General features: G+C 39.6%; 2 protein-coding genes across 7 annotated transcripts in view; one reads left to right on the top strand and one right to left on the bottom strand.

The window, feature by feature from the left end:
- SLC16A7 (solute carrier family 16 member 7) overlaps positions 1-13,178 on the bottom strand; it is a 77,987-nt gene extending 64,809 nt beyond the window's left edge. Inside the window, exon 1 of one of the 6 annotated variants that reach the window (XM_088165600.1) lies at positions 12,970-13,178. The gene's annotated coding sequence lies outside the window, so the exon portion shown is untranslated. Of the gene's footprint in view, positions 1-12,671; positions 12,766-12,969 lie in introns of those variants that run through there. The other 5 variants (XM_088165601.1, XM_014871104.2, XM_088165608.1 and 2 more) reach the window with 5 other exon arrangements.
- Positions 12,476-20,505, top strand: part of LOC106850063 (uncharacterized) — a 92,889-nt gene continuing 84,859 nt past the window's right edge. Inside the window, exons 1-3 of the mRNA XM_088166111.1 lie at positions 12,476-12,955; positions 13,684-13,815; positions 14,283-14,734. Of these exons, the coding sequence (XP_088022237.1) occupies positions 12,476-12,955; positions 13,684-13,740 (537 nt within the window). The 3' untranslated portion in view covers positions 13,741-13,815; positions 14,283-14,734. The remainder of the gene's footprint in view (positions 12,956-13,683; positions 13,816-14,282; positions 14,735-20,505) is intronic.

The raw sequence follows: 20,505 nt of genomic DNA, 5'->3' as shown, positions 1-20,505 counted from the left end.
TGATATGTGGCCTACAAGTGCCTATATCTCTCCATTATTTAAAGTACATCTGGAAAAGTTGTTCAATTATAGATGCATATGCTACTGAAGTCTGTGTTTGGATAAATCCAGACCTATATATAAAGTTGTAAAACAGTTTATTGGTATTGCAATGGACTGAAAATAATGACCCAGTCCCTTCTTCCAGTGTTTTTAATCTTAAGTGTTTTGAGGGAGGTAGGACAAGGGTTATCCTGTTAGCTTATTTAGCTATTGTAAAATAAGAAAGTGAAAAATATATGTTCTAGATTCTAAAAATATTCTTTCCATCTCCCTTGAAACTGATCCACAGCTTAACAGCATGATGTTGAAATCTGAAATTTTGCAATCTTTTCTGTACTGTTGAGAAAAATATGTCCGATTTTGCTGAGTATTGTGTCTCTGGAAAGCATGTGCTGCAAGGCCCATATTCTGTCTCTGTGTTTGTAAAATGCGCAACTCAGAACTGTTGCATCACAAAATTTTTGTGGTTGTCATGACTTCATAGAAGAAAATTTATGGAAGGTGCAGACAATCTTGTGCTTTGCATACCATAGACAACTATATTTTTTGAAAGTGAATCTTCAAGTCAAGTCTTATGTAAAAAAGCATAGGAAAGAAAATCACTGGCATAATAAACAAAATAGTAACAAATTTCATATGTGCAATTTTAATTGACGATTTACTCGATTAAGTCACTGGATAAACCACTCAAAACTTGAAACAATGTTCAATGCCTTACTGAACAACATATAGGGCAGCTTACCTTAAGCTAAGGCTGGACACTTGTCCAGATCTGCAGAATTGGAGGCACCATTTTTAGAGCCAATTTGTGATTGCACTGATTAAATTGCTAACAAGACATCTATTTTTATAATGCATACGTACTTTGTATCCTATTTTTGTGAAATTTTCTGAGATCATATTTCTTAATGTCTCAATATGTGGCATTCTACAGTTCTATAAATTACCAGGAATTAAATACAATTTTTTTTCAAATGTGAAACAGAGGCAGCAAAATAGATTTGATTCAGGCAACAAAATAGCTAGGGCTGTCTCTGATGATGAAGATACCAAATATGCATCAGCGACTGCTCAAAAATTAACAAAAAGCCCAGTAAGCTTTTGCCCAAGATGCTGCCAAATCTTTTTGAATAAGTGCAAGAATTCCATAGCAGATCCCTTTGCAGAACAAATATATAATAACAAAAAAAAAAAAAGAAGAAAGCAATGTCAATTTAAAAACTACTCTCTGTGAATTACTTGATAAGTATTATAATCTAGGCTGAAGTTTTGTTGGCTTAGATAACTGCAGATACACAAGAGTTTGAGTAATTAGACATGCCATAGGGTGTGCCAGTACACAAGTTTGAGTGTGTTAGGTATGAAGGAAATACAAATCTGAAAGGTATGTTGCACATCCCATTGCCCAACATCCAGTTTTTGGGTTGCTTCTTGTCTGTTTCTGTGTAAGCATTCTTTACCAGTGGGTAGACTCAAAAGATATTAAGGAGTGAATGGAGAATACCACCATGAACCATGAATGAAGAACAGCAGGACAAGACCTGCTGTAGCTGGGCAATGTGAAATACAGATTTTCTCATCTGACAACATGGCAGCAACTCTTATCTCTTATACACCACCCTTTAGAATGAGACAGACACGCTGATGGGTTAAAAACCACCTGTGTGCAAGTCACAAACAGAGGTTAAAGAGAAATATCCTTCTCACCAACTGGTACATTAAGGCTCATCGCAATGGTACTGTAATGAAAACATGCTCCCCTACCAGCCCCTTAGTCTGCAAGGCCTCTCTAGTCTGCAGACACTGCTTCAGGCTGCTCCATAGGTTGCCCACTGCCCTCCCTCCACTCTTCCTCCCTAATCCCCCAGCTTTACCCAGCTGTCTCACCCCTCCTTGCTCTAACAACTCTAGTATATCAAAAACATGCCAGGATACAAAGTCCAAGGTAAAGAAAAGCTACTCCACAAACTACTTACAGCTTTTTCATCACAAAGTTTGTATTTTAGGTTTCCCCTGGTTCCTTGATTTCCCTCCCTCACTATCTTGTATTTAAATGTATTTGTATGAACGCATAGATAATTATACACAAAATAAAATAATGTAATCCCATAGAAGTAACTTTTGAGGCTACTTTGTGAGGGCAGAGTTTAGCTGTGATTATTTGAATATCACTTTCTGCCTTAAATAAAGAACTATAAACTTAGCCACTAACATTCTTACTTTTTTAAAAACACTGCAGTAGCTCATGAAGACCAAATATGTCCAAGTCATTAATATATTCTGGTAATTTTCCTCTTTTGCTCAGATTATTTTAGATGCTTATACGAAATCCATTTCTTTGTCTTTTACAAATTATTTGCGGGCAAGTGTATTTTTTAGAGTATAAAATATTTTTCTAGTTAGATCAGATAATATATGTGAGTCTAATTCAGCAGAACTGAGTGTGTATGTGAGACTGAGTATTAGAAACTAAAGGGTGTTTTTCAGAGGGGAGAGGATGCTGTGAGGACATTGCAAAATACAAGTGCAAAAGATAATGACCTTGAATGCAATAGTACTATTGCCTTTACTAGCATCTTAATTTTTAATGGTATACATCTTCTGAAAGCCTGTACCTCTTACTTTTAACTTAGCAATCTTTGTCATGCACAATTATGATGTTGAGCAAAAAATACTTGTTTCTCACCTGTAAGAAAATGGAAGATATTCTCCAGCTTGAAAGTTTATGATTTATGTACAGATATATAAGCTGCTAAATATGTACTATATTTGTCGGAAGTTCACTAAGGCTTTCATCTGGATTCAGACCATGACTAAGAGAGGCATTTGAAACAAGTAAGCAGTAAATGTAGGTATATGCTATAGTGGGAAAATGACAGTTGTACTTGGGTATATATTACTTAAACAAACATAGTGATAAAAATATTCAGCAATTGACAAAGCAATTTTGTTTAAAGACAAGAAGGAGATACAACCCAAACTGATTAAAAGGTGTAGTATAATGTATTTCTACTTTGCTCTGAAAGGCAACTATGCCGGCAGAAGTTTTCACTCCTGCAGGATCAGCTCTTGACTGTAGCATCTACAAAGCTAAAGCAAGGGGGTTTTTTTCAGGTAAAAATCCACACAACTGAGAGTCTCCAGAAGACAGAAACATTTTATGCAACTCCCAGAAGGCCAGAACATTGCAACAACAGAGCACCTTTCCCTTACAGCTCACTTTTCTGTGCTCTGGACTAATCAGTTTCTTCCAAGCTGAGTAGGTGTTTTTGAGATAAATACAATATTTTTAACTGCCACAGGTGAAAGATGATGTACAGTTTCACTGTAGCTCTACAGCAGCAGGTTATTTAGCAGTAATACAAACCACCTCCCAAAGGCCAGCCCAATGTCTGCAGCAGAACTGCTCCATCTATTCTACTTATGCTGCTGCATTTTAGGATTTAAATTAAAGGCAGTCCACAGCCTCCACTTTGAGGCACAGTGGGCTTTTTAGGTAGCTCATGCTGCCATGACTTTCCTCAAAAGCATTGCTGGACTGCCCGAGAATTAAAGCTCAGTAGCCTGATAGTTTATATCATGTACCCTTCCTTTCTTCTTCCTCCACCTTCAAGACCTTGTGTCTTTTCACTACTGTCACTAGCCTTCCTACTCCTGCTTAAGGAATCACTGCAACACTCTCTGGATATTATCAGTACTCTGAAAGATAAAAAAAATTAATTAGAAATCACCTTGGCTTTTCTCTCTTTAGGACAAGAGTCTCTCATGGTTCCTGTTCTCATCAGAAAGTAGGCAGCCTATTTCTATCCTCAGTATGGCCCAGATAAACAGTTCTACCAAACAAAGAAAGAAATAAGGATTCCCTCTGTCAAAATCACAGAAGCAGAATAAAATGTGCCTGGGAGCATGAGTTCAACAAAATATAAAAGGTTTGTTGCTCAGCGGGGTTTGGTTAAATAAATCAGGTCCAAACTTTTAGGAACACAAACACAAACCATTCCTTTCTCAATGGGGAAACAGAAACAAATAAACCAAGTTAATGAATGCAGCAGGGATTGACCAAGCAGTTCAAACTCCCCTTTGGAGAACAGAGAACAGCTATGAAGCAAATAGCCTTAGCCTCTTGGCACAGAAAAACAGAACCTGCTCTGCTTTGGTTGGATGACTAAAAAATTCCTTGATTACAGAAGTCCACCATTCTAAAATGAGAAGCTAAACTTACTATTAAATGCTGACTAAAGATTCATCCATTCAGTTCTGACAGTTCACAAGCCAAGTCAAAGTATTGGCACTGAAATGTCTCCTCCAAGCATCTGATTGTGTTGTTATCGTAGCTGGTACAAATTCTGCATCTCCTCACACTCCTGTACTGCCAACATCACCCATCAGTACTCAGTACTCCTTCTATGCAGCTGATCCTAGAACTGTTCCACGGAGCTCAAAAGGATAATGTGGAAAATACACATGTATATACAGAATTTCTGGCTCCTCACTACAGGGTGTAAATACCATACTGCAACAGTAGAACTTTCCAAAGCAATATATTTGCATTCTTCTAGGGCTTTCTTCATCTCCCCACTTCACCTCCTAGTATGCACCATGTTGCATATTTCTTCATATTTTCACATCACCTTGTGTATTTGTATATATACATACAATTATTACTATTTGAAAAATATCTACTCACTTATGTAGTCTCAGCTGCCATATTCAGAAGTAAATACAACCTTCAGACTAATGGAAGATTCTCTGCATATAAAACAGTTGTAACTGCTGTTCGAAGCATTTATAGAACAAGGTGTTCAACATACAGTTATAACTTCTGTTTTCATCCAGTACATGTTCGTTACTAGAGGGGATTGATTTAAAAGTAGGATTTAAGCTTCAGTTATTATATTAGGAGATAACAACCTACTTACCCAGGATCCACTCACACAGAAATTAGAGAGCCTAATTTAGGTGGCTAATTTAGGTATCACAAGAGTATAGTCCTGCATTAAAAAATTGTTGTATTTATACATCTGGGATAAAACTGGTAAATGGGGGACAAGAAAGAAAATAAGAGATTTGTAACTACCTTATTAAAGACATATCCTTGATACTTAAGAAAACATTATTCAGTGCAATTAAACTATCAATTTAAGCATAATAATTCTAAAGTAAGCTTGGATATGACACCTACTATAGCTTTGCTAATTTTTCAGGAAATAGATACAAGAAAAAAAAAAATCATGGCCTCATAGCTAAAATCCATTTTCGTTGAGAACAATACAATTTAAGTCACCATTTTACATATACAGTATTTCAGCCATGCTGAGGTATATCCAGAACTGCAAGCTCATTATCCAACTTAGCAACTACATCTTGTTTCATTAACACCTGTCTATGCTATTACACTCAAAAGAAGAATCTACTTTAATTGTGGAAAGGACAGGACCTATTATGATACTATTCATCAACAACAACAACCTTCCTACGACCTACAATTAGAATAAAGAAATCATAAAGCAAAGGCCAATATTCTCTCTATTCCTTTCTCCAAAAAAATTGAAAAATCAGAAGACAACTAAAACCTGCTCTGACTGAAAACATGACATGTCATTCCACTTCTGCTAGGTTGAAGATATTTGCCTCAAAACACTATTTCCTCAGGTTAATGCATTCTCCAATCTACTCTGTTTTCACCTTCTAATGTGTCATTCTTCCACATTTTTTTCAGTAATGACACTTGAATAACGACACTAATAATGACACTTGAAAGGCAGAATTAAAAACCATAAGGATAAAGAATTGTACATTTACATTGACATTGTACAGAGTTACATTTTAACTCTAAATATAAAAATAACATGGTAAAACATCAGTACTGGTAACTATGGAGGAGCATCATCTGTATCATATGAAAGGTGTCCTACAAGCAACAACTGCTGCTGGCAGTTTCAAGTTTTAGTGTGGCAAAACCCAGTATGTTAGTAGGACGACCAGAGTAGAATACTAACTTGCTACTGTATCTTGGTTTTCATTCTAATAAATGGGGAGAAGGACAAAATTCTCACCAAAATAAAGATGGGAATGGCAGAGAAGATGGACACATTAAAGCACTTAATTGGAAATAGAGACATAATTTGGTAATCATTATGAGAAATAACTTCCATTTAACCTAATCAGGCAAGTCAAAGCAAGTGATCAAAAAGACTAAATAACGGAATCTTAATAAGCAGTCAAAGAGTCTTTTCAACCAATACTGTGTGTAAACCATGAATAATCCCTTATAACCCAGCAGAACTACACCAGAAAAAGGGATCTTAAGCATGGACCTGGAGTCACAGAAAGACAAGAAATGTCAATCAAGCAACATGGACATATTGACTGAGAGAAATCACCATGGTGCTTTTAGGAGTAACTTAAAAATGCCCTTCCTGGATTTTTCTACCTCATGTGAGCTTGGCCCTTTTGTTCATTAGCTTGAAAACCGCTTTCATTATTTTCACAGGGCTAAAACTGAAACAGACGACAGGTCATGCAAGGCACTCATAATGTTCTAGTGTTGTTACGTATGAATGAGGAAATAAACTAAATTGAAATAACATACCCCTATTTCCAGCATAACTACAACAAAACATCTATTTTTGAATAACTACATGGGTCCAACAATAACCATATTTACTGGAAATAAAGCCATCTCCTCATTGCAAAAAGAGGACAACATAATTTACTTTTAAAAAAAGAGTACCAGAGAAAACTTTTTTCTAAAATGAAGAAAAAAAAAAACCACTGAGTGCCAGGAAAAAAAAAATTATCAATAAATAGAAGTATTATGTTGTGAACCAAATCCAAGAAAGAAGACTAATGAAAGAAAAACATTTTTAAAAAACACCAGCTTGTGATTCAATAAATGTTTTTTCTCGCCCTTAGCTTGCTGGTACATAAATTTAGACTGCCCAAAGATCTCCTGCCCTGATAAAACTTGGCTTCTAGAATAAGAATTCTACCATGGCAAGAGCTGAGTGAGCTTAAATACAACATACACTACAGAGAAATGACAGAAGAAATCAGATTAAAGAGCTGGAAGGAAAATTTTTAAATATACTATTAACAATGCATTTCTTTACAATGAAAATTGCTGAATTCATTCATTCCTTACTGTACCTGCAGAGCCACAATATTTAACTACACTCTGGGGTTTTTTTGATATTTCCTTTTGTAATATTTCAGTCTCCTCCTTTACAAGTAAAATACCTGTTCAGATCAGTGTATCACTACACAATCTAAAGAGTTTTCCTATCTATAAAATGCATGAATTTGGTTTTCCACACAATCTAAAGAGTTTTCCTATCTATAAAATGCATGAATTTGGTTTTCTAGCATCCATAAAGACCTTCCATGAAGACCAGTTTGTATTTAGGCTATTCTACATCTTCATCATATAAATAAAATCAAGTTTTCTTCGCTACCAAAATTATTTAAAACTGCAACAAAATAAAAACTATAACCTCCAGTCACCCCTTTGCCTACTCAAAATGATCAGATGTTTTGCTTTGAAGCCACTTTGTCTTGGAGTGACTGTATGATGCCTATATCCCCAAATCGTCTGTTCTGTTGGTGTTGAATATTAAATTCTGCAACTTTAAGATTGGTTCCAGGAGTGGAGGTGGGGAAAGAAGAAGTGCAGAGTTTGTTATCAGAGACTGCACTGGCTGCACCGCATTCCTGCACACTGACTGTGTTGTCTGTGATGGACAGAGAGAGAGAGAGAGAGCTCTCCTTTGCTCTTGGTTAGTTTTCTGGCTAGCTGAGGCAGAGAAGGCCCCTGGATTGTTTCTTTTTCCTTTTTTCTGTTTTCCTGGAACTGTTTGAACCTGCTGTGGACTGAAAACCCAGAAGAGCACCAGGAGCTCACACCTGTGGCCCAGCGGGCCTGGCCTGGGCCGTGGCATTCCCCAGCACAGGAGGGACTGAGAACAGACTGAGTGAGCCGGGCAGCCACGGAAAGAACTCTTCTAAATCTGCCATCTCCTTGGAACGGCGAGAGGTTTTGCTGTTTGATATTGTTCATTGTTACGCTGGGAGGTGTGTTGCCTGTTAAATAAACAGTTTTTCTTTTCTCCACTTCTCTCCAAGGAATTCTTTTTTTTCCCCCCGAGCCGACTAAGAGAAGGACTGCTTGGATCTTTTCTTTTTTTCCTAGATGAACCTCATTCAGAGGTTTCCTCCCAAATTTGCCCTAAACTAGGACAAATACTTTTTTTGGCACCCAACACGTGGCTCGAAAAAGTAGAAAAAAAGCATGTTCTGATTGCATTTTGGTTATACTTACTCTGTATTAGGGTAAAGCAGTCAGTAACTATGTTGTTTGAAATCATAATGTCTGTCATGTCTGTCGAGGTGGAGGCCTTTACGGGTCTCGGATCTCTAGGCTTTTTTGAAGTTTTAATACCTTTCTGGTCTCTAGGCTTATTTTCTTATCCAGAGATGGCTCCAGTTTTTTCAGTAGAGGAACACGAATTAGAATAGCTATTGTTCTGGGCTCAGTGATAATGATTTATAGAAAGTTCATAAAGCTACTGGAGTTTGTTCCAGGTATTTATGGTTTATGGTTTCTTTGTCCTACCCTGCATCCCATTTCCAATAGCATGTTTTAGGGGTTCATTAGTAATTGCACCCAGTTTGTTAGAGGAAGAGCAGGGGATGAGGCTTTTCAGTCTTTCCTTTCCTTTTTCTCCCTTGAATCTGTTAAGTCATTTTTTGAGAATGTTCAGTTTCCCCTGAATGTCAAGGATACCACCTTCCTGGTATTTAATTTAGTAAGCTTCCTCTACACAGTCTGCAGCTCTCTAGAAGGAGGGCTGAGATGTCCAGAGGAGCTGATGGGACCCCTGACCCAGGAGTAGGCCCAGGCGTGGAAAATTCTGAGTTGTGTGGGGAATGGGAGAGAATGGGTAGAACCCTGAAGAAATTTTCTGATCCCCCAGCCTGGGAATTTTCACGTGAACAAATTCAAAACCCAGATGAAGTGGGGAAATATCTGGAAGAGAAGTGCCATGATGATTCTAATGAGAAAAAGATCATTGCAATAAGCTGGGCCGTGGCATATGCTTATTGCACACTGCTAAATACTGTAGGGCAGCAGAGAGAGGCAGAGGGGCAGAGAGATAAATCAGCCAATACCCCAGTCACTCAGGTTGTAGCTAAAACAGTAAACCTCAGCCACTGGCAGTTGCTGGGGGAAGGAAGCACACCAGCAAAACTGATCAGCCAGTGGACGATGATGATGAGGAGGAAGGATCCTCAAGGCAGGCTTCCAATACAAAATCAGAAGTCAGAGCAACTGGCACAGGATCAGAAGCCAATATTAAGTCCTTATCTCTGAAAGACCTTCGTGGCCTGAAAAAAGATTACACCCTACGACCTGATAAATCTATAATTAGTTAGCTAGTCTGTCTTTGGGACACTGCAGGCGAGGCTACAATTCTGGATGGCACTGAAGCCAGGCATTTGGGATCCGTGTCACATGATTTGGTTATTGACCAAGGAATGATGGGGCGGCTAATCCTCAAAGTCTCTGGGCACAAGTCCTGGAAAGTGTGGCATAAAGATACCTGCGTGCAGACGATCTCTATATGCAGCAAACCCAATGGAAGACCATAAAACAAAGGATTCAATGCTTGAAAGAAATGGCAGTGGCAGAGATTGTTTTTTCAAATGACCGAACAACTAGGAATCCAAATTTAGTATCATATACATCCGTGATGTGGTGAAAACTGGTGCAACATGGGCCACAAGAATACGCTTCTGCTTTAGCAATAATGAAGCGGGATGACAGGAAAGAGACCATACTTGATATGGCAAAGAAGCTCCGAGCATATGCAGATGCCGTGCATGGCCTAACACATGCCAGAATTGCAGCTGTGGAAACTCATCTACAGAAATTAGAGGATAGGATAGAGGAGAATCACAAGTAACTCAGGGAAGAAATAAAAGAAAGCTTTCTCCAAATTTCAGCTGTACAGATCAAAAGTTCTAGCCCCAAACGTAAACGCTCCCCAGATGGGGAGAGAAGACCCTTCTCACGAGCTGAACTGTAGTCTTTCCTGCGTGATTCTAAAAAAAAACATGAAAAAGTAGAATAAAAAACCTACTGCTGCTCTGGTAAAACAGGTGCTTGAATTGCAGGACAGCAAGATGCAGAGAATGAGTTCCACCAAAAGGGAGGCAGCTCCAGTTGCCCATAGCCAAACTGCCAGGTATAATAATGATGATGATGACATGTCCCATCCCCTTGAAAGAACCTCCAAGACATATGCTCAGGGAAAGAAGAATAACCAAGCTTAGAGGGGCCCTGCCTCTAGCCAGATAAAGGCTAAGGAAAAACGTGTTTTTTGGACTGTGTAGATTCGTTGGCCTGGCACATCTGAACCACAAAAATATAAGGCCTTGGTCAACACCGGTTCGCAGTGCACACTAATCCCATCAAGACATGTGAGGGCAAAATCTGTTTCTATTGCTGGTGTGACAGGGGGATCACAGGATTTTACTTTAGTGAAAGCGGAAGTGAGCCTGACTAGAAATGAATAGTAAAAACACCCTACTGTAACTGGCCCAGAGGCCCCACGTATTTTAAGCATAGACTTCCTCAATATCCAGAGAAATGGATTTTTTTTTTTCCTTTTTTCTTCCTGGAACTGTTTGAGCCTGCTCTGGACTGAAAACCCAGAAGAGCACCGGGAGCTCACACCTGTGGCCCAGCGGGCCTGGCCTGGGCCGTGGCATTCCCCAGCACAGGAGGGACTGAGAACAGACTGAGTGAGCCGGGCAGACACGGAAAGAACTCTTCTAAATCTGCCATCTCCTTGGAACGGCGAGAGGTTTTGCTGTTTGATATTGTTCATTGCTGCGCTGGGAGGTGTGTTGCCTGTTAAATAAACAGTTTTTCTTTTCTCCACTTCTCTCCAAGGAATTCTTTTTTTTCCCCCCGAGCCGACTAAGAGAAGGACTGCTTGGATCTTTTCTTTTTTTCCTAGATGAACCTCATTCAGAGGTTTCCTCCCAAATTTGTCCTAAACTAGGACACACTTACATTGTAAACACTATGCTACAAACTAATCTAGCTGGGCCCTTACAGATACATGGAGTTACAGTTCTGTAATGAATTGCACTAATAATAGAAACAGCTGGAGTACAATCTCTTCTCTAAACGTATTCCGTCATGTAGGAGTTCAGCACTCAGGCTCAAGTACACTATTCAAAGTTAGCAGACAATAATGCAAGGAGAGAGGAGAGAGCTGATTTAAAAATAAAAAGGTAATCACTTATGCATTATTCCCATATTGAATACTTGTACATGAAAGTATATCTCACTTTTACTGAATTATTTGTCAGTTTACTCCTTTTAAATATAAGTGTACATTCCTCTGTCTCAATAAATAACGTTTCTGTCATGATTCATCTAGACAAAGCTAAGGCTCTCAAGTTGTTGGCTCAATTGATATGTTTTTATGTCCCCATTCCTGCAATGGAAGCCACAAACACCTTTTCATTACTATTTGATCAGTAACTTGAGATCCCCAGATGGGAGCCACTATGGAAACATGAGCGATTATTATGGAGACCAAAAGAAAGAATGGAGACCAAAAAAAAAGAATGGAGACCTTCATGAGGCACCTGCTTTCTTTAGTTTCTCTCTTCTTCCCAAAAGAGCTTTCAACAACAATTTCAGTAGGACTCCTTTATTGAAAGCTTAGGCTGGCACTGGAAAATCCAAGTACCTGCAAATGTTCTTCTGCTTTGTTTTGTTTTCCTATCCACCTCACTGGAGAAGCACTGGAGAACTGGTGTCAGTTCAGTGACCCTGCCAAACTGAAAGGTAATGTGCTTTCCCAAGAGTAAAAGGGGTCACTTCGGTCCCTGAAACGCGAACAGGGCAACTTCGCAGTCTCTCCTAAGACTTACTGCCTTTTAGGGGCCACTTCAACAGCGATGAACCCTGAACAATTGCTCCTTACCAGGTAGAGTCTTCAAACCATTCCCTTCAAAGACTGTGTGCTAGCAGAGGTCAAGTAAAGAGAATGATGGAAGATTTATTTCCGTGGCTCTGGTAATATTTACACCAGGACCTCTGTACATAACCATTAACTAAAGCCACCAGCGTTTCGATATAATAATGCAAGAGCTGTGGGACTCGGAGCAGCCCAGAGCGCGGAACTGCGGCTGGCACGGAGCAATTGTGGCTCCATCCAGATCCACCTTCTCCAAGGTCACCTCGAGCACAGAGCTTCTTGCAGGCCCGCGTCTGATGACGAGCGCGGCGGAACGGTTCGTGTTCCGCTGCTCTCCGCCCACGTTTCCCGGCGGAGCTCCCCGGGGCTGAGGCCGCGGATCCGCTCAGGGTGAGCGCTGCGTCCAGGCGCGCAGGCAGGCTCGGCGGCCCGAAGGGATGCGCGCAGCGGCGCGGGGGCGGGATCGCACCTCGCTCCCCCCAGAGCTGCAGCCTCAGCCCGGCCCCGCCGCCCGCCTCCCTCCCTGCCCCGCTGTCAGAGCCGGCCGCCCGCGTGGCAGCGGGGCACGGCGGGCCCTGAGGCGTTTCCCTGCAGTGGCTGCCTTGGTACCGGGGGACGACAGCTGCGACTCACGCGGCGTCTGTCCGTCCGTCCGTCCGTCCGTCCGTCCGTCCATCCATCCATCCATGCATCCATCCATCCATCCATCCATCCATCCCTGCGTGGGCGGCGGCAGGTGTGTGTGTGTGACTGACAGTGAGGCGCGCACTGCGCGGGGGCAGCAGCTCGCACGCAGCCCGCCGGGGCCACGCCGGCGCGCCCCAGCTTCGGCAGCCACTTCTCCGTCCCCTGGAGCCCTCCCCGGTGGGGACAACCTCAGCGGCCTCGCTGCTCGTCCTCCTCCTCCCTCCTGGCGGGTAGGTTACATTACCTGATCTCTAGCTCGGACTGGATCTAACCCCGCGGCCGCCGCCGGTTCCTCTCCCAGCCGCGGGGGTGTGTGGGGGAATTAATTTATTTATTTTCCATTAGGTGTCCTCTGCAGCGCAATAGCGGCTGGAGAGCCCGGGATGGGCGGCAAGGAGGGAGGCCCGGGTGCTGCTGTCCCGGGGGTGCTGCCGGGGAGCGGCCGAGGCCCTTCAGCACTGGCGCGGGGGGGCGGGGGCTGCAGAGGAGACGCCTCCCGGGCTGCCCAACCCGGCTCCGCAGGACTGGCGGGGGCGCGGCGCCCGGCCCGGGAGAAGAGGATGGAGCCAGCGCCAGCGCGGGAGGTGGGACAGGACGGGATGTACAGGACGGGATGTACGGGGCTGGGACGGGCAGGCAGCGCCGGGCCACACGCATGAGCACTCCCCGCCCGCCACCTCCTCACCCACCTGCCCGCCCCACCTTCCCCGGAGCCCCCTCGCGCGGAGTTGCGGCCGGAGACCAGAGGGCACCTAACTTCTGGCAGCGCGAAACTTGTCCATCCCACCGTCCCACCCTGATCTCCTCCTCTTCAGCACTGAGGGCGCCAAGTATTTCACATTAAAGGGAGTTTGCGCTCTCTGGTCCACCGAAAGTCTAAAACACAGTGTATCAGTTTCCTCGTGTTAGAGGAAAAATAAAAAGAAAATTAACTTAATTCTTTTTTTGCTCAACACAGGGCCTTCATCTTCTGAAACGAGAACTAAAATTTGGCCAGTCAACGTCGAGTTACTGATGAAAATATTGGTCACCTCAGCATTAGCCGCTTTGTTGTCTCCTTAAGAAAAAAAAAAGTTATGAGAAATGTTTTGTAAGTATGATGAACATATTTATGAAAGTGACTGCTAAATTATCCAGAAATCCTGTCATTAAGGCTAAAATCCTGTAAAAAAAGAGATAAACGTAATCACATAATTGCATAATTAAAGCCTTTACCATAATACCTATTCTCATCTAAAGTTTGCACATTATGTGCAATACTTAAGTACTGTGAGGAAACTAGAGTACTTATAGTTGTTGACATTGTGTTGTGAAATGTACAAAAGGAAATGTTAATATTTTTTTAAAAAACAACTTGATTGCAAGCACTTTGTTAGAGCTTTATCAACAGGATCATTACAGACATGTTAGGCGCTTAGACTGCCTGTGTATGGACAGCAGGAGAATTTGGGCTGTAGTTGGAGGTATTCTAGTTTCCTGAGCTGCTAGTAAAGGAAAGAAAGACTTGAACTTATGCAGCTTATTTTTGTCTGTTTATTTTCCATTTGAATCCCTTAGCAAGAATAAGCCACAATGAATGAAAAAGTTTCGAAAAATGATCTGGAAAGGAGCATATCACCCCTCAAAAAAACATCAGCGTGAATGGCAATACCTATTACCCCAGAGAATCCATCCACAGAAGACTGCTGTCTGAAGCACAAATTAATAGAAATCAGGTTTCTTTGTCCCCTTTTCTTATGAATTGATTTGCTTTTATGTGAAAAATGTTAGGAACTTTTCTATGTTTTAAACTGTAACCATTAAATCAGAAGACACAGACCTGGAAATATCAGTAATGTAACATTTTAGCATTCCTTCATTCTTTAGGATGTTATTGTTATTATTTATGTATCATCCATTTCCAGGGGAAGTCTTCCAGATTCAGGAGGGAATACTTTGTCACACGTTTGTAAAGCAGTCAGGTCTCTACAGCCTCTGGGCAGATTCTGGCACTGTACTCTTAAGGAACAGTAAGTAGTTCACTGGTATAAACAGCAAACACTGCTCTTCCTGAAACAAACTGAGCAGCATGGAGTCATTTTTGTGACATTGCATTAGTTAAGTAGTACTTGAATTAGATATCTGAGTCCAGGGGCATTTTTAGGAGCAAACATGCCAGGGCAGCTAGTGGAAGTCACAATTGCACTAATTTAGGTAGCAATATCAGTCTTCTCTTGTGCAAGTATGTCAAAGGAGCCTGTGCCCAGCACCCTCACAGTCAAAGTGTCTGTCCTGGCAGCAGGTTGTACTACAGGCACTGGAAGACCAAGGACCCACAAGGAGCCCACTAAGCCTGTTGGAGGGGAGAACAGACACTAAACCATGACTCTTGGGCATGCAAGTGAAGGAAGTTTGGATACTGATGCCCATGGTCAAACTCTTTCAGGCAGGCCCACAATTACAGGGTTAAAAATGTTGAAAGTATGATGAAATGGGATGTAAAATCTTCCATTAAAAAAAGCTGCCTGTGCTGAAATCAAAGTTGTATACTTGGCATTACAGCAGTCTAAAGCTGTCTTCCATATTCAAACAGTTTTTATGTCTTGAAGAAAATTGTAGGCCATATAGGACCTCAGACAGTTCCTGTAAAATGCAAAGCATGTCTCCATTGCCCTTTACAGTGAAATAGTAAAGTTTACAGGCTGTTTTATATCATTTTAGAGAAGTAATTTTCAAAGAGAGATGAAAAGTAAATACATGAAGGTAGAAATGATACCTGGTTTTTATTGCATAGTTCTATTTCCTCTGATGATATGACCTAATTAAAATAAATAAATATATAAATATATAAAAATATATATAAATATATTTTTTAATTTATAAATGTATTCTATATACTATACACAATAAATTCTACACAGTGTAAAATTTATTATTTTACACTTATATGTGGTAAAATATATCACACACACAGTATTTGCAGCACTACATAGTACATACATGTATTACATGTATGTAACAGTGCTGCAAACAGTACAAGTTGATGTATTCTGTGCTAGTAAATAAATTTATATTTATATTATACTGCATATATTAAAATCTACATAGAAATTGCAGATTATATTATCATATGTTAACTATTACAGGCATATACATCTTCTGTATATATTTGTGTGCCTCATGCAGCTTCTTTCAGTACCTCTTTTCAGAACTCCCTGTATGAAAGATGATCTTAATTGACTTACTGTTGCTGTGTGCTTCATTGCATTTGGTGTTTTCTAGTCCAAAGCAGAGTCAGCACATAAACTAGCTGCAGTTATAACAGTGTGGATGTCTGGCCTACAGTCAGCACAAGTTCAGATACAGGGTGTTAAGTGCCTGCAACCTGCTTAAAGTCACAAAAATTACCATGAGCCCCCAGACTAGAAGTTGATGTATGAATTAATTTTTTACTTGGACTTTGATTACAGTTATATCATGTTTTTTAAGTGAATACACTCCTCTGTGAGTGTCTATAGAGTGAAGGGGCTGAAGCAATTTGGTTCTCAGTTGCAGATTGAAAAAAACCTTTTGTCATTCTGCATCTTTCCAGTCTTAGTGCACCTTTGCTGTAAGAAGTCCATTATTCAAATTAAAGTATTTGGGCGATAGCAATTAAGAATTTCTGAGTGAATTTTAAGAAACTACTAAAGGTTCAGAGCTGTGTAAGCATATGTGTGGGTCTGTGTATGGGAGTGTGGTGTTCTGTATTTTTCAATTAACTATTTACTAAAAAGAAATTAAATCAACTTATCTATCATATGTATATGAAAAGAGACACCTCTCTGGTTGTTAATTTTGTGTCCAGTTGATTGACAGATTTTTGTGAGGTTGCATGTTAAACACTATCCTGTTTTGGTTGTAGCAGCTTGAGGTTTTTTAGTAATATTAACATAAAAGATTTGTAAGTATTATTTTTTCACTAGAGAAAAAGAAAATGCTACAAATGTTGAGTACCTGACGGTACTTTCTGTCAGTCTCTCCACTAACTGTTTAGGTAAGTTCCCTACTGGAATAGTCCCTTTTCCCCACATAACATTTGTCACCCAGTTTTAGCTGAATCCAGAATTTTACAGGTCCTCTTCCAAGCTTAGAACTTCTCTGCTACATTACAGGTTGTGTCTTCTTGTCACAGAGTCTGAATCTAAACGGTCCACATTTATGATCATGTGTCACTCTGGCCTACGTCAGATTATATTCTGATTATGTTTTATTTTTTCTGCACTGATTTGGGTTCCATAAATACACAACTCGAACTTCTCTCATGTCCATAAGCAGGCTGGTGTCGTGCGTATTCTTCTCATCTCCAAGGGATACACAGGATACTAACACGAATATTTTGTTGGCAAATCATCTAGTAAGCTTTCTATCAACAGCTAGTAATTGTCAGCCTGTGTCTCACTCCACCTTCATACATACACAGATAGCTCTGTCACAAAATTTAATCCTAGTCCTGTTAGTGAAAGAGATATATATATGTGCTTCAAGTTTTGTGATAAAACTCATATGAATATAAATAGAACGTAGAATTCTATGATAATATATAGCCGAAGGATGTCTTTCTATTGAGGTTAGTTTTCCCTGTAACCATCAACCATGTCTATTCTAGGACAAATCAAATTGTTTTATTTTGCAGCTCACGGTGACACAGAACATAGCACATTGTAGCTACAGGAACAGACTCGACTGTGAAAGATCTCTATCAGGCATCACAGAGAATTTGAGGCAGCTGGCAGTTATCAGCTGAAGCAGTTAATCGTAGAACTGTACAAGATAAATAGATAATTGAAAAGCAGTCTGGAAATCTGGGAGAGGTAATAAGTCTCTCTTCTAAAAGGGAGGTAACAACTCAGCTAGGTTACTGCTGAACTCAACTCCCAGATCAGTGCTTTGTCTAATATCACTGAAAATACAGTGGCAGTTCATGCCTGTAATATTCACATATAATATGAATAGTATGAAGTAATATTCTGAATATTCTGAAGTAATATTCAAGATGTTGTTAGAAAGGCAATTTGGCAGATTCAATTTTACAATAGAGTAAAAAAGGATTTTACTCCTGAAAGACAGTTTACCAAAATCCCAGGAGCAATATGGCCCTTTATTGAATTACAGTTGCCAAAATAGAAAAGTAATTACATGCCCTTTTTTCCTCCATGCTACTTTGTTTCTACTGCCGTGTAACCAATAGTATACCCACCACACTGACCACGGTTATCTGTGGGGCAAGTGATTTCATTTTGTGTAATTTATATTAAGATAATGGAACTATTTCTGTTTTCTTTACCATGAGCACAGAGAGAGGAAGGAAAAGGCCAATGTCTATGAGTAAAAGGTGTTTATTCTGGTAGCTGCATTTTAAAAGAGTCCTAAAAAACATCTTTCTGGTCAAGTCAGCCTTATGATTCTCAAATTTCTGGCTACAGAAAGCGTTGGAATTTTGCGGGAACATGCAAGGAAACTGATACCATTTGGAAACTCTTCTTGCTAGGTTGTGATCTGTTGTAGAATTATACTGGTTATAGGGAGAGAGTATGAGACATTTTTGTGAGAGTGAGTACAGGAAATAAGTTTTTGTCCTTTTTCAAAAAAGAAAGTTGCGTCTTTTCACCAGAAAAGTGCTTGAATAGATCCACTGAGAACTGTCTATTTTGTTAAACCACTCAGGTGGATCACAGGAAATATTAATTATTGTGGAGCTGAACAAGACAAACAAACAAAAAAAACCCAAACAACCAACAAAACCAAACTAAACCAAACAAACAAACAAACGAAAAAACCAACAAAAACAACAACAAAAAACCCCACAAAACAACAACAAAAAAAACCACACAAACTTTTGCTACTCAATTTACTTTGAAAGATGCTTTTAAAAATCTGCCTCCAAGAATTCTGTCTAAAAAATTCTTTCCATTTATACTGAAAAAACATAGAGCAAAACACATGCATCAATTTTTTTTACAGTATTAGTTGCTACAATTACAGTAGCAGTTATAGTATTTGTTGTTACAGTACAGTAGCTAGGAAAGCAACATATTAAATTCACAAAATCCATTACCAAAAAATATTTGCTGTTTCTATGTTGCTGGTTGCAGAAATAATGTGATTCATTTGAACAGTCTCTAAGTCTTAAAAAGTGACTGCTGTTTTGTTTTTTTAATATATTGTTCTAATATTTGTTTTACTATGATACTGCACACGAATTAGTTGTACCCGTATGTAAATCCTGCTTCTATGTATTGAACTTTTGAGGATGTTGCTCTGTCATATCTCATTTTATGACTGCTAAAGCAAAGAAAATAAAAAGGCAAAGTTTACCATTGTGTTGTAAGATATGCCTAACTTCATTAGATTACAAAACTTCTTAGGTAGCAGGAGAATTTTCTTTCTAACTTATGTATTTTTATTTTCTTTTAAATGAAGGTGAAATAGCAAAAAAATTGCTTTTTAGATAAAATTCCAGAATCTGCCTAAATATTTATTATATAAGAATCCAATACATCAGTAATTATGAACTAAAAAGATATTGACAACATTGCACTGTAAACAGTGCAAATAATACTTAGAATAATATGCAGAGCCAGAACCAAGAAAGCATCACTCAGAGGGAAACAGCCTTATAATTAGGATAGAAACAGATCTATTTAACTTTTTTCTCTCTCTTATGAATCCTTTGAGTATTTCAGTCTTTTTCTGTGCTGTGATCCATATTCAACAGGAAAAGTGAAAAATAAATAGTTCAGCTCAGGCTCATGCTATATGACTCTCTGAAATTTAGGTACTACTGTAGGAGGTCTGAACAGAGGAAGGTCTTAGAAGCTTGTTATGGTTAAGTTTGCTAATTTTGCATGAAGGGGGACATCCTTCATTATCTGGTTGTGCTCAAATATTAACTCAGTGCTATAAGTCTCAGGGGATGAATATATCTGTTCTGTATAGGCACAGGTCTTAGATTAACTGTTCAGACATCACGACTGAATGTTCCCAAAACTGTTTGCTTTACCATCAGGAGAAAGGAAAAGGCTTCTCCCATAAGGGCTCTGAATTTCATTGCGGAGGTACCTAAACCTCTCCTTTTTTGAGAGCTAGGCTGCCTAACGAACTACATGTGAACCATTCTGCAGCTATAATATTTTGAATAAGGCCCTTGAGAGTAGATGGGTTTGCAAAAATATTAAATATCAATGATGGGACTTAAGCACACTGATGGGATCATATTCTGCACTTAAGGTAACATGGCAGTCTAACTCCTGAACAGTTTCACAGAACATAATTAACTTCTTGAATACCATGAGTACATAGAAATAATCTTCAGTATTTTACTTGTTATTCATTGTGATGAAAGCACTGGAGTATATGATCAAAATCATACATGAAGAGCTTTCACTTCATGTCATTATATCTTCTTATTAAAATCCTAGTTTACTTTGCAATTCACTTCTGGCATAATCATATTTTTACAAAGTGCAAACCTTAGAAACAGAAGTATAGTTGAAATACTAGTCCTTAGCATGCTTCAAAACTGTAAAAATCATCCGTATATAATTGTTGGATTCCAGAAACCTAGGGTTTTTGAGCTTTCTGTGCTTTCTGGCACAGAGCCCCTGGAGAACACTGCTTTTGAACTGAGGCCTTGGAGAAGGCTTCTAAATATGAGTAATGAAGTAAAAATCATGAGTGTGCAGTGAATTAGAAGTCTGTGCTTTTACAGGGTGATGGGTTTTAAATTTGAGGTTTTTATAGTATAGTAATAGGTATGAGA

This window comes from Sturnus vulgaris, chromosome 5, assembly GCF_052056855.1.
Source record: "Sturnus vulgaris isolate bStuVul1 chromosome 5, bStuVul1.hap1, whole genome shotgun sequence".
NCBI classification, from domain to species: Eukaryota; Metazoa; Chordata; class Aves; order Passeriformes; family Sturnidae; genus Sturnus; species Sturnus vulgaris.
This window is presented reverse-complemented; position numbering and strand designations above follow the sequence as displayed.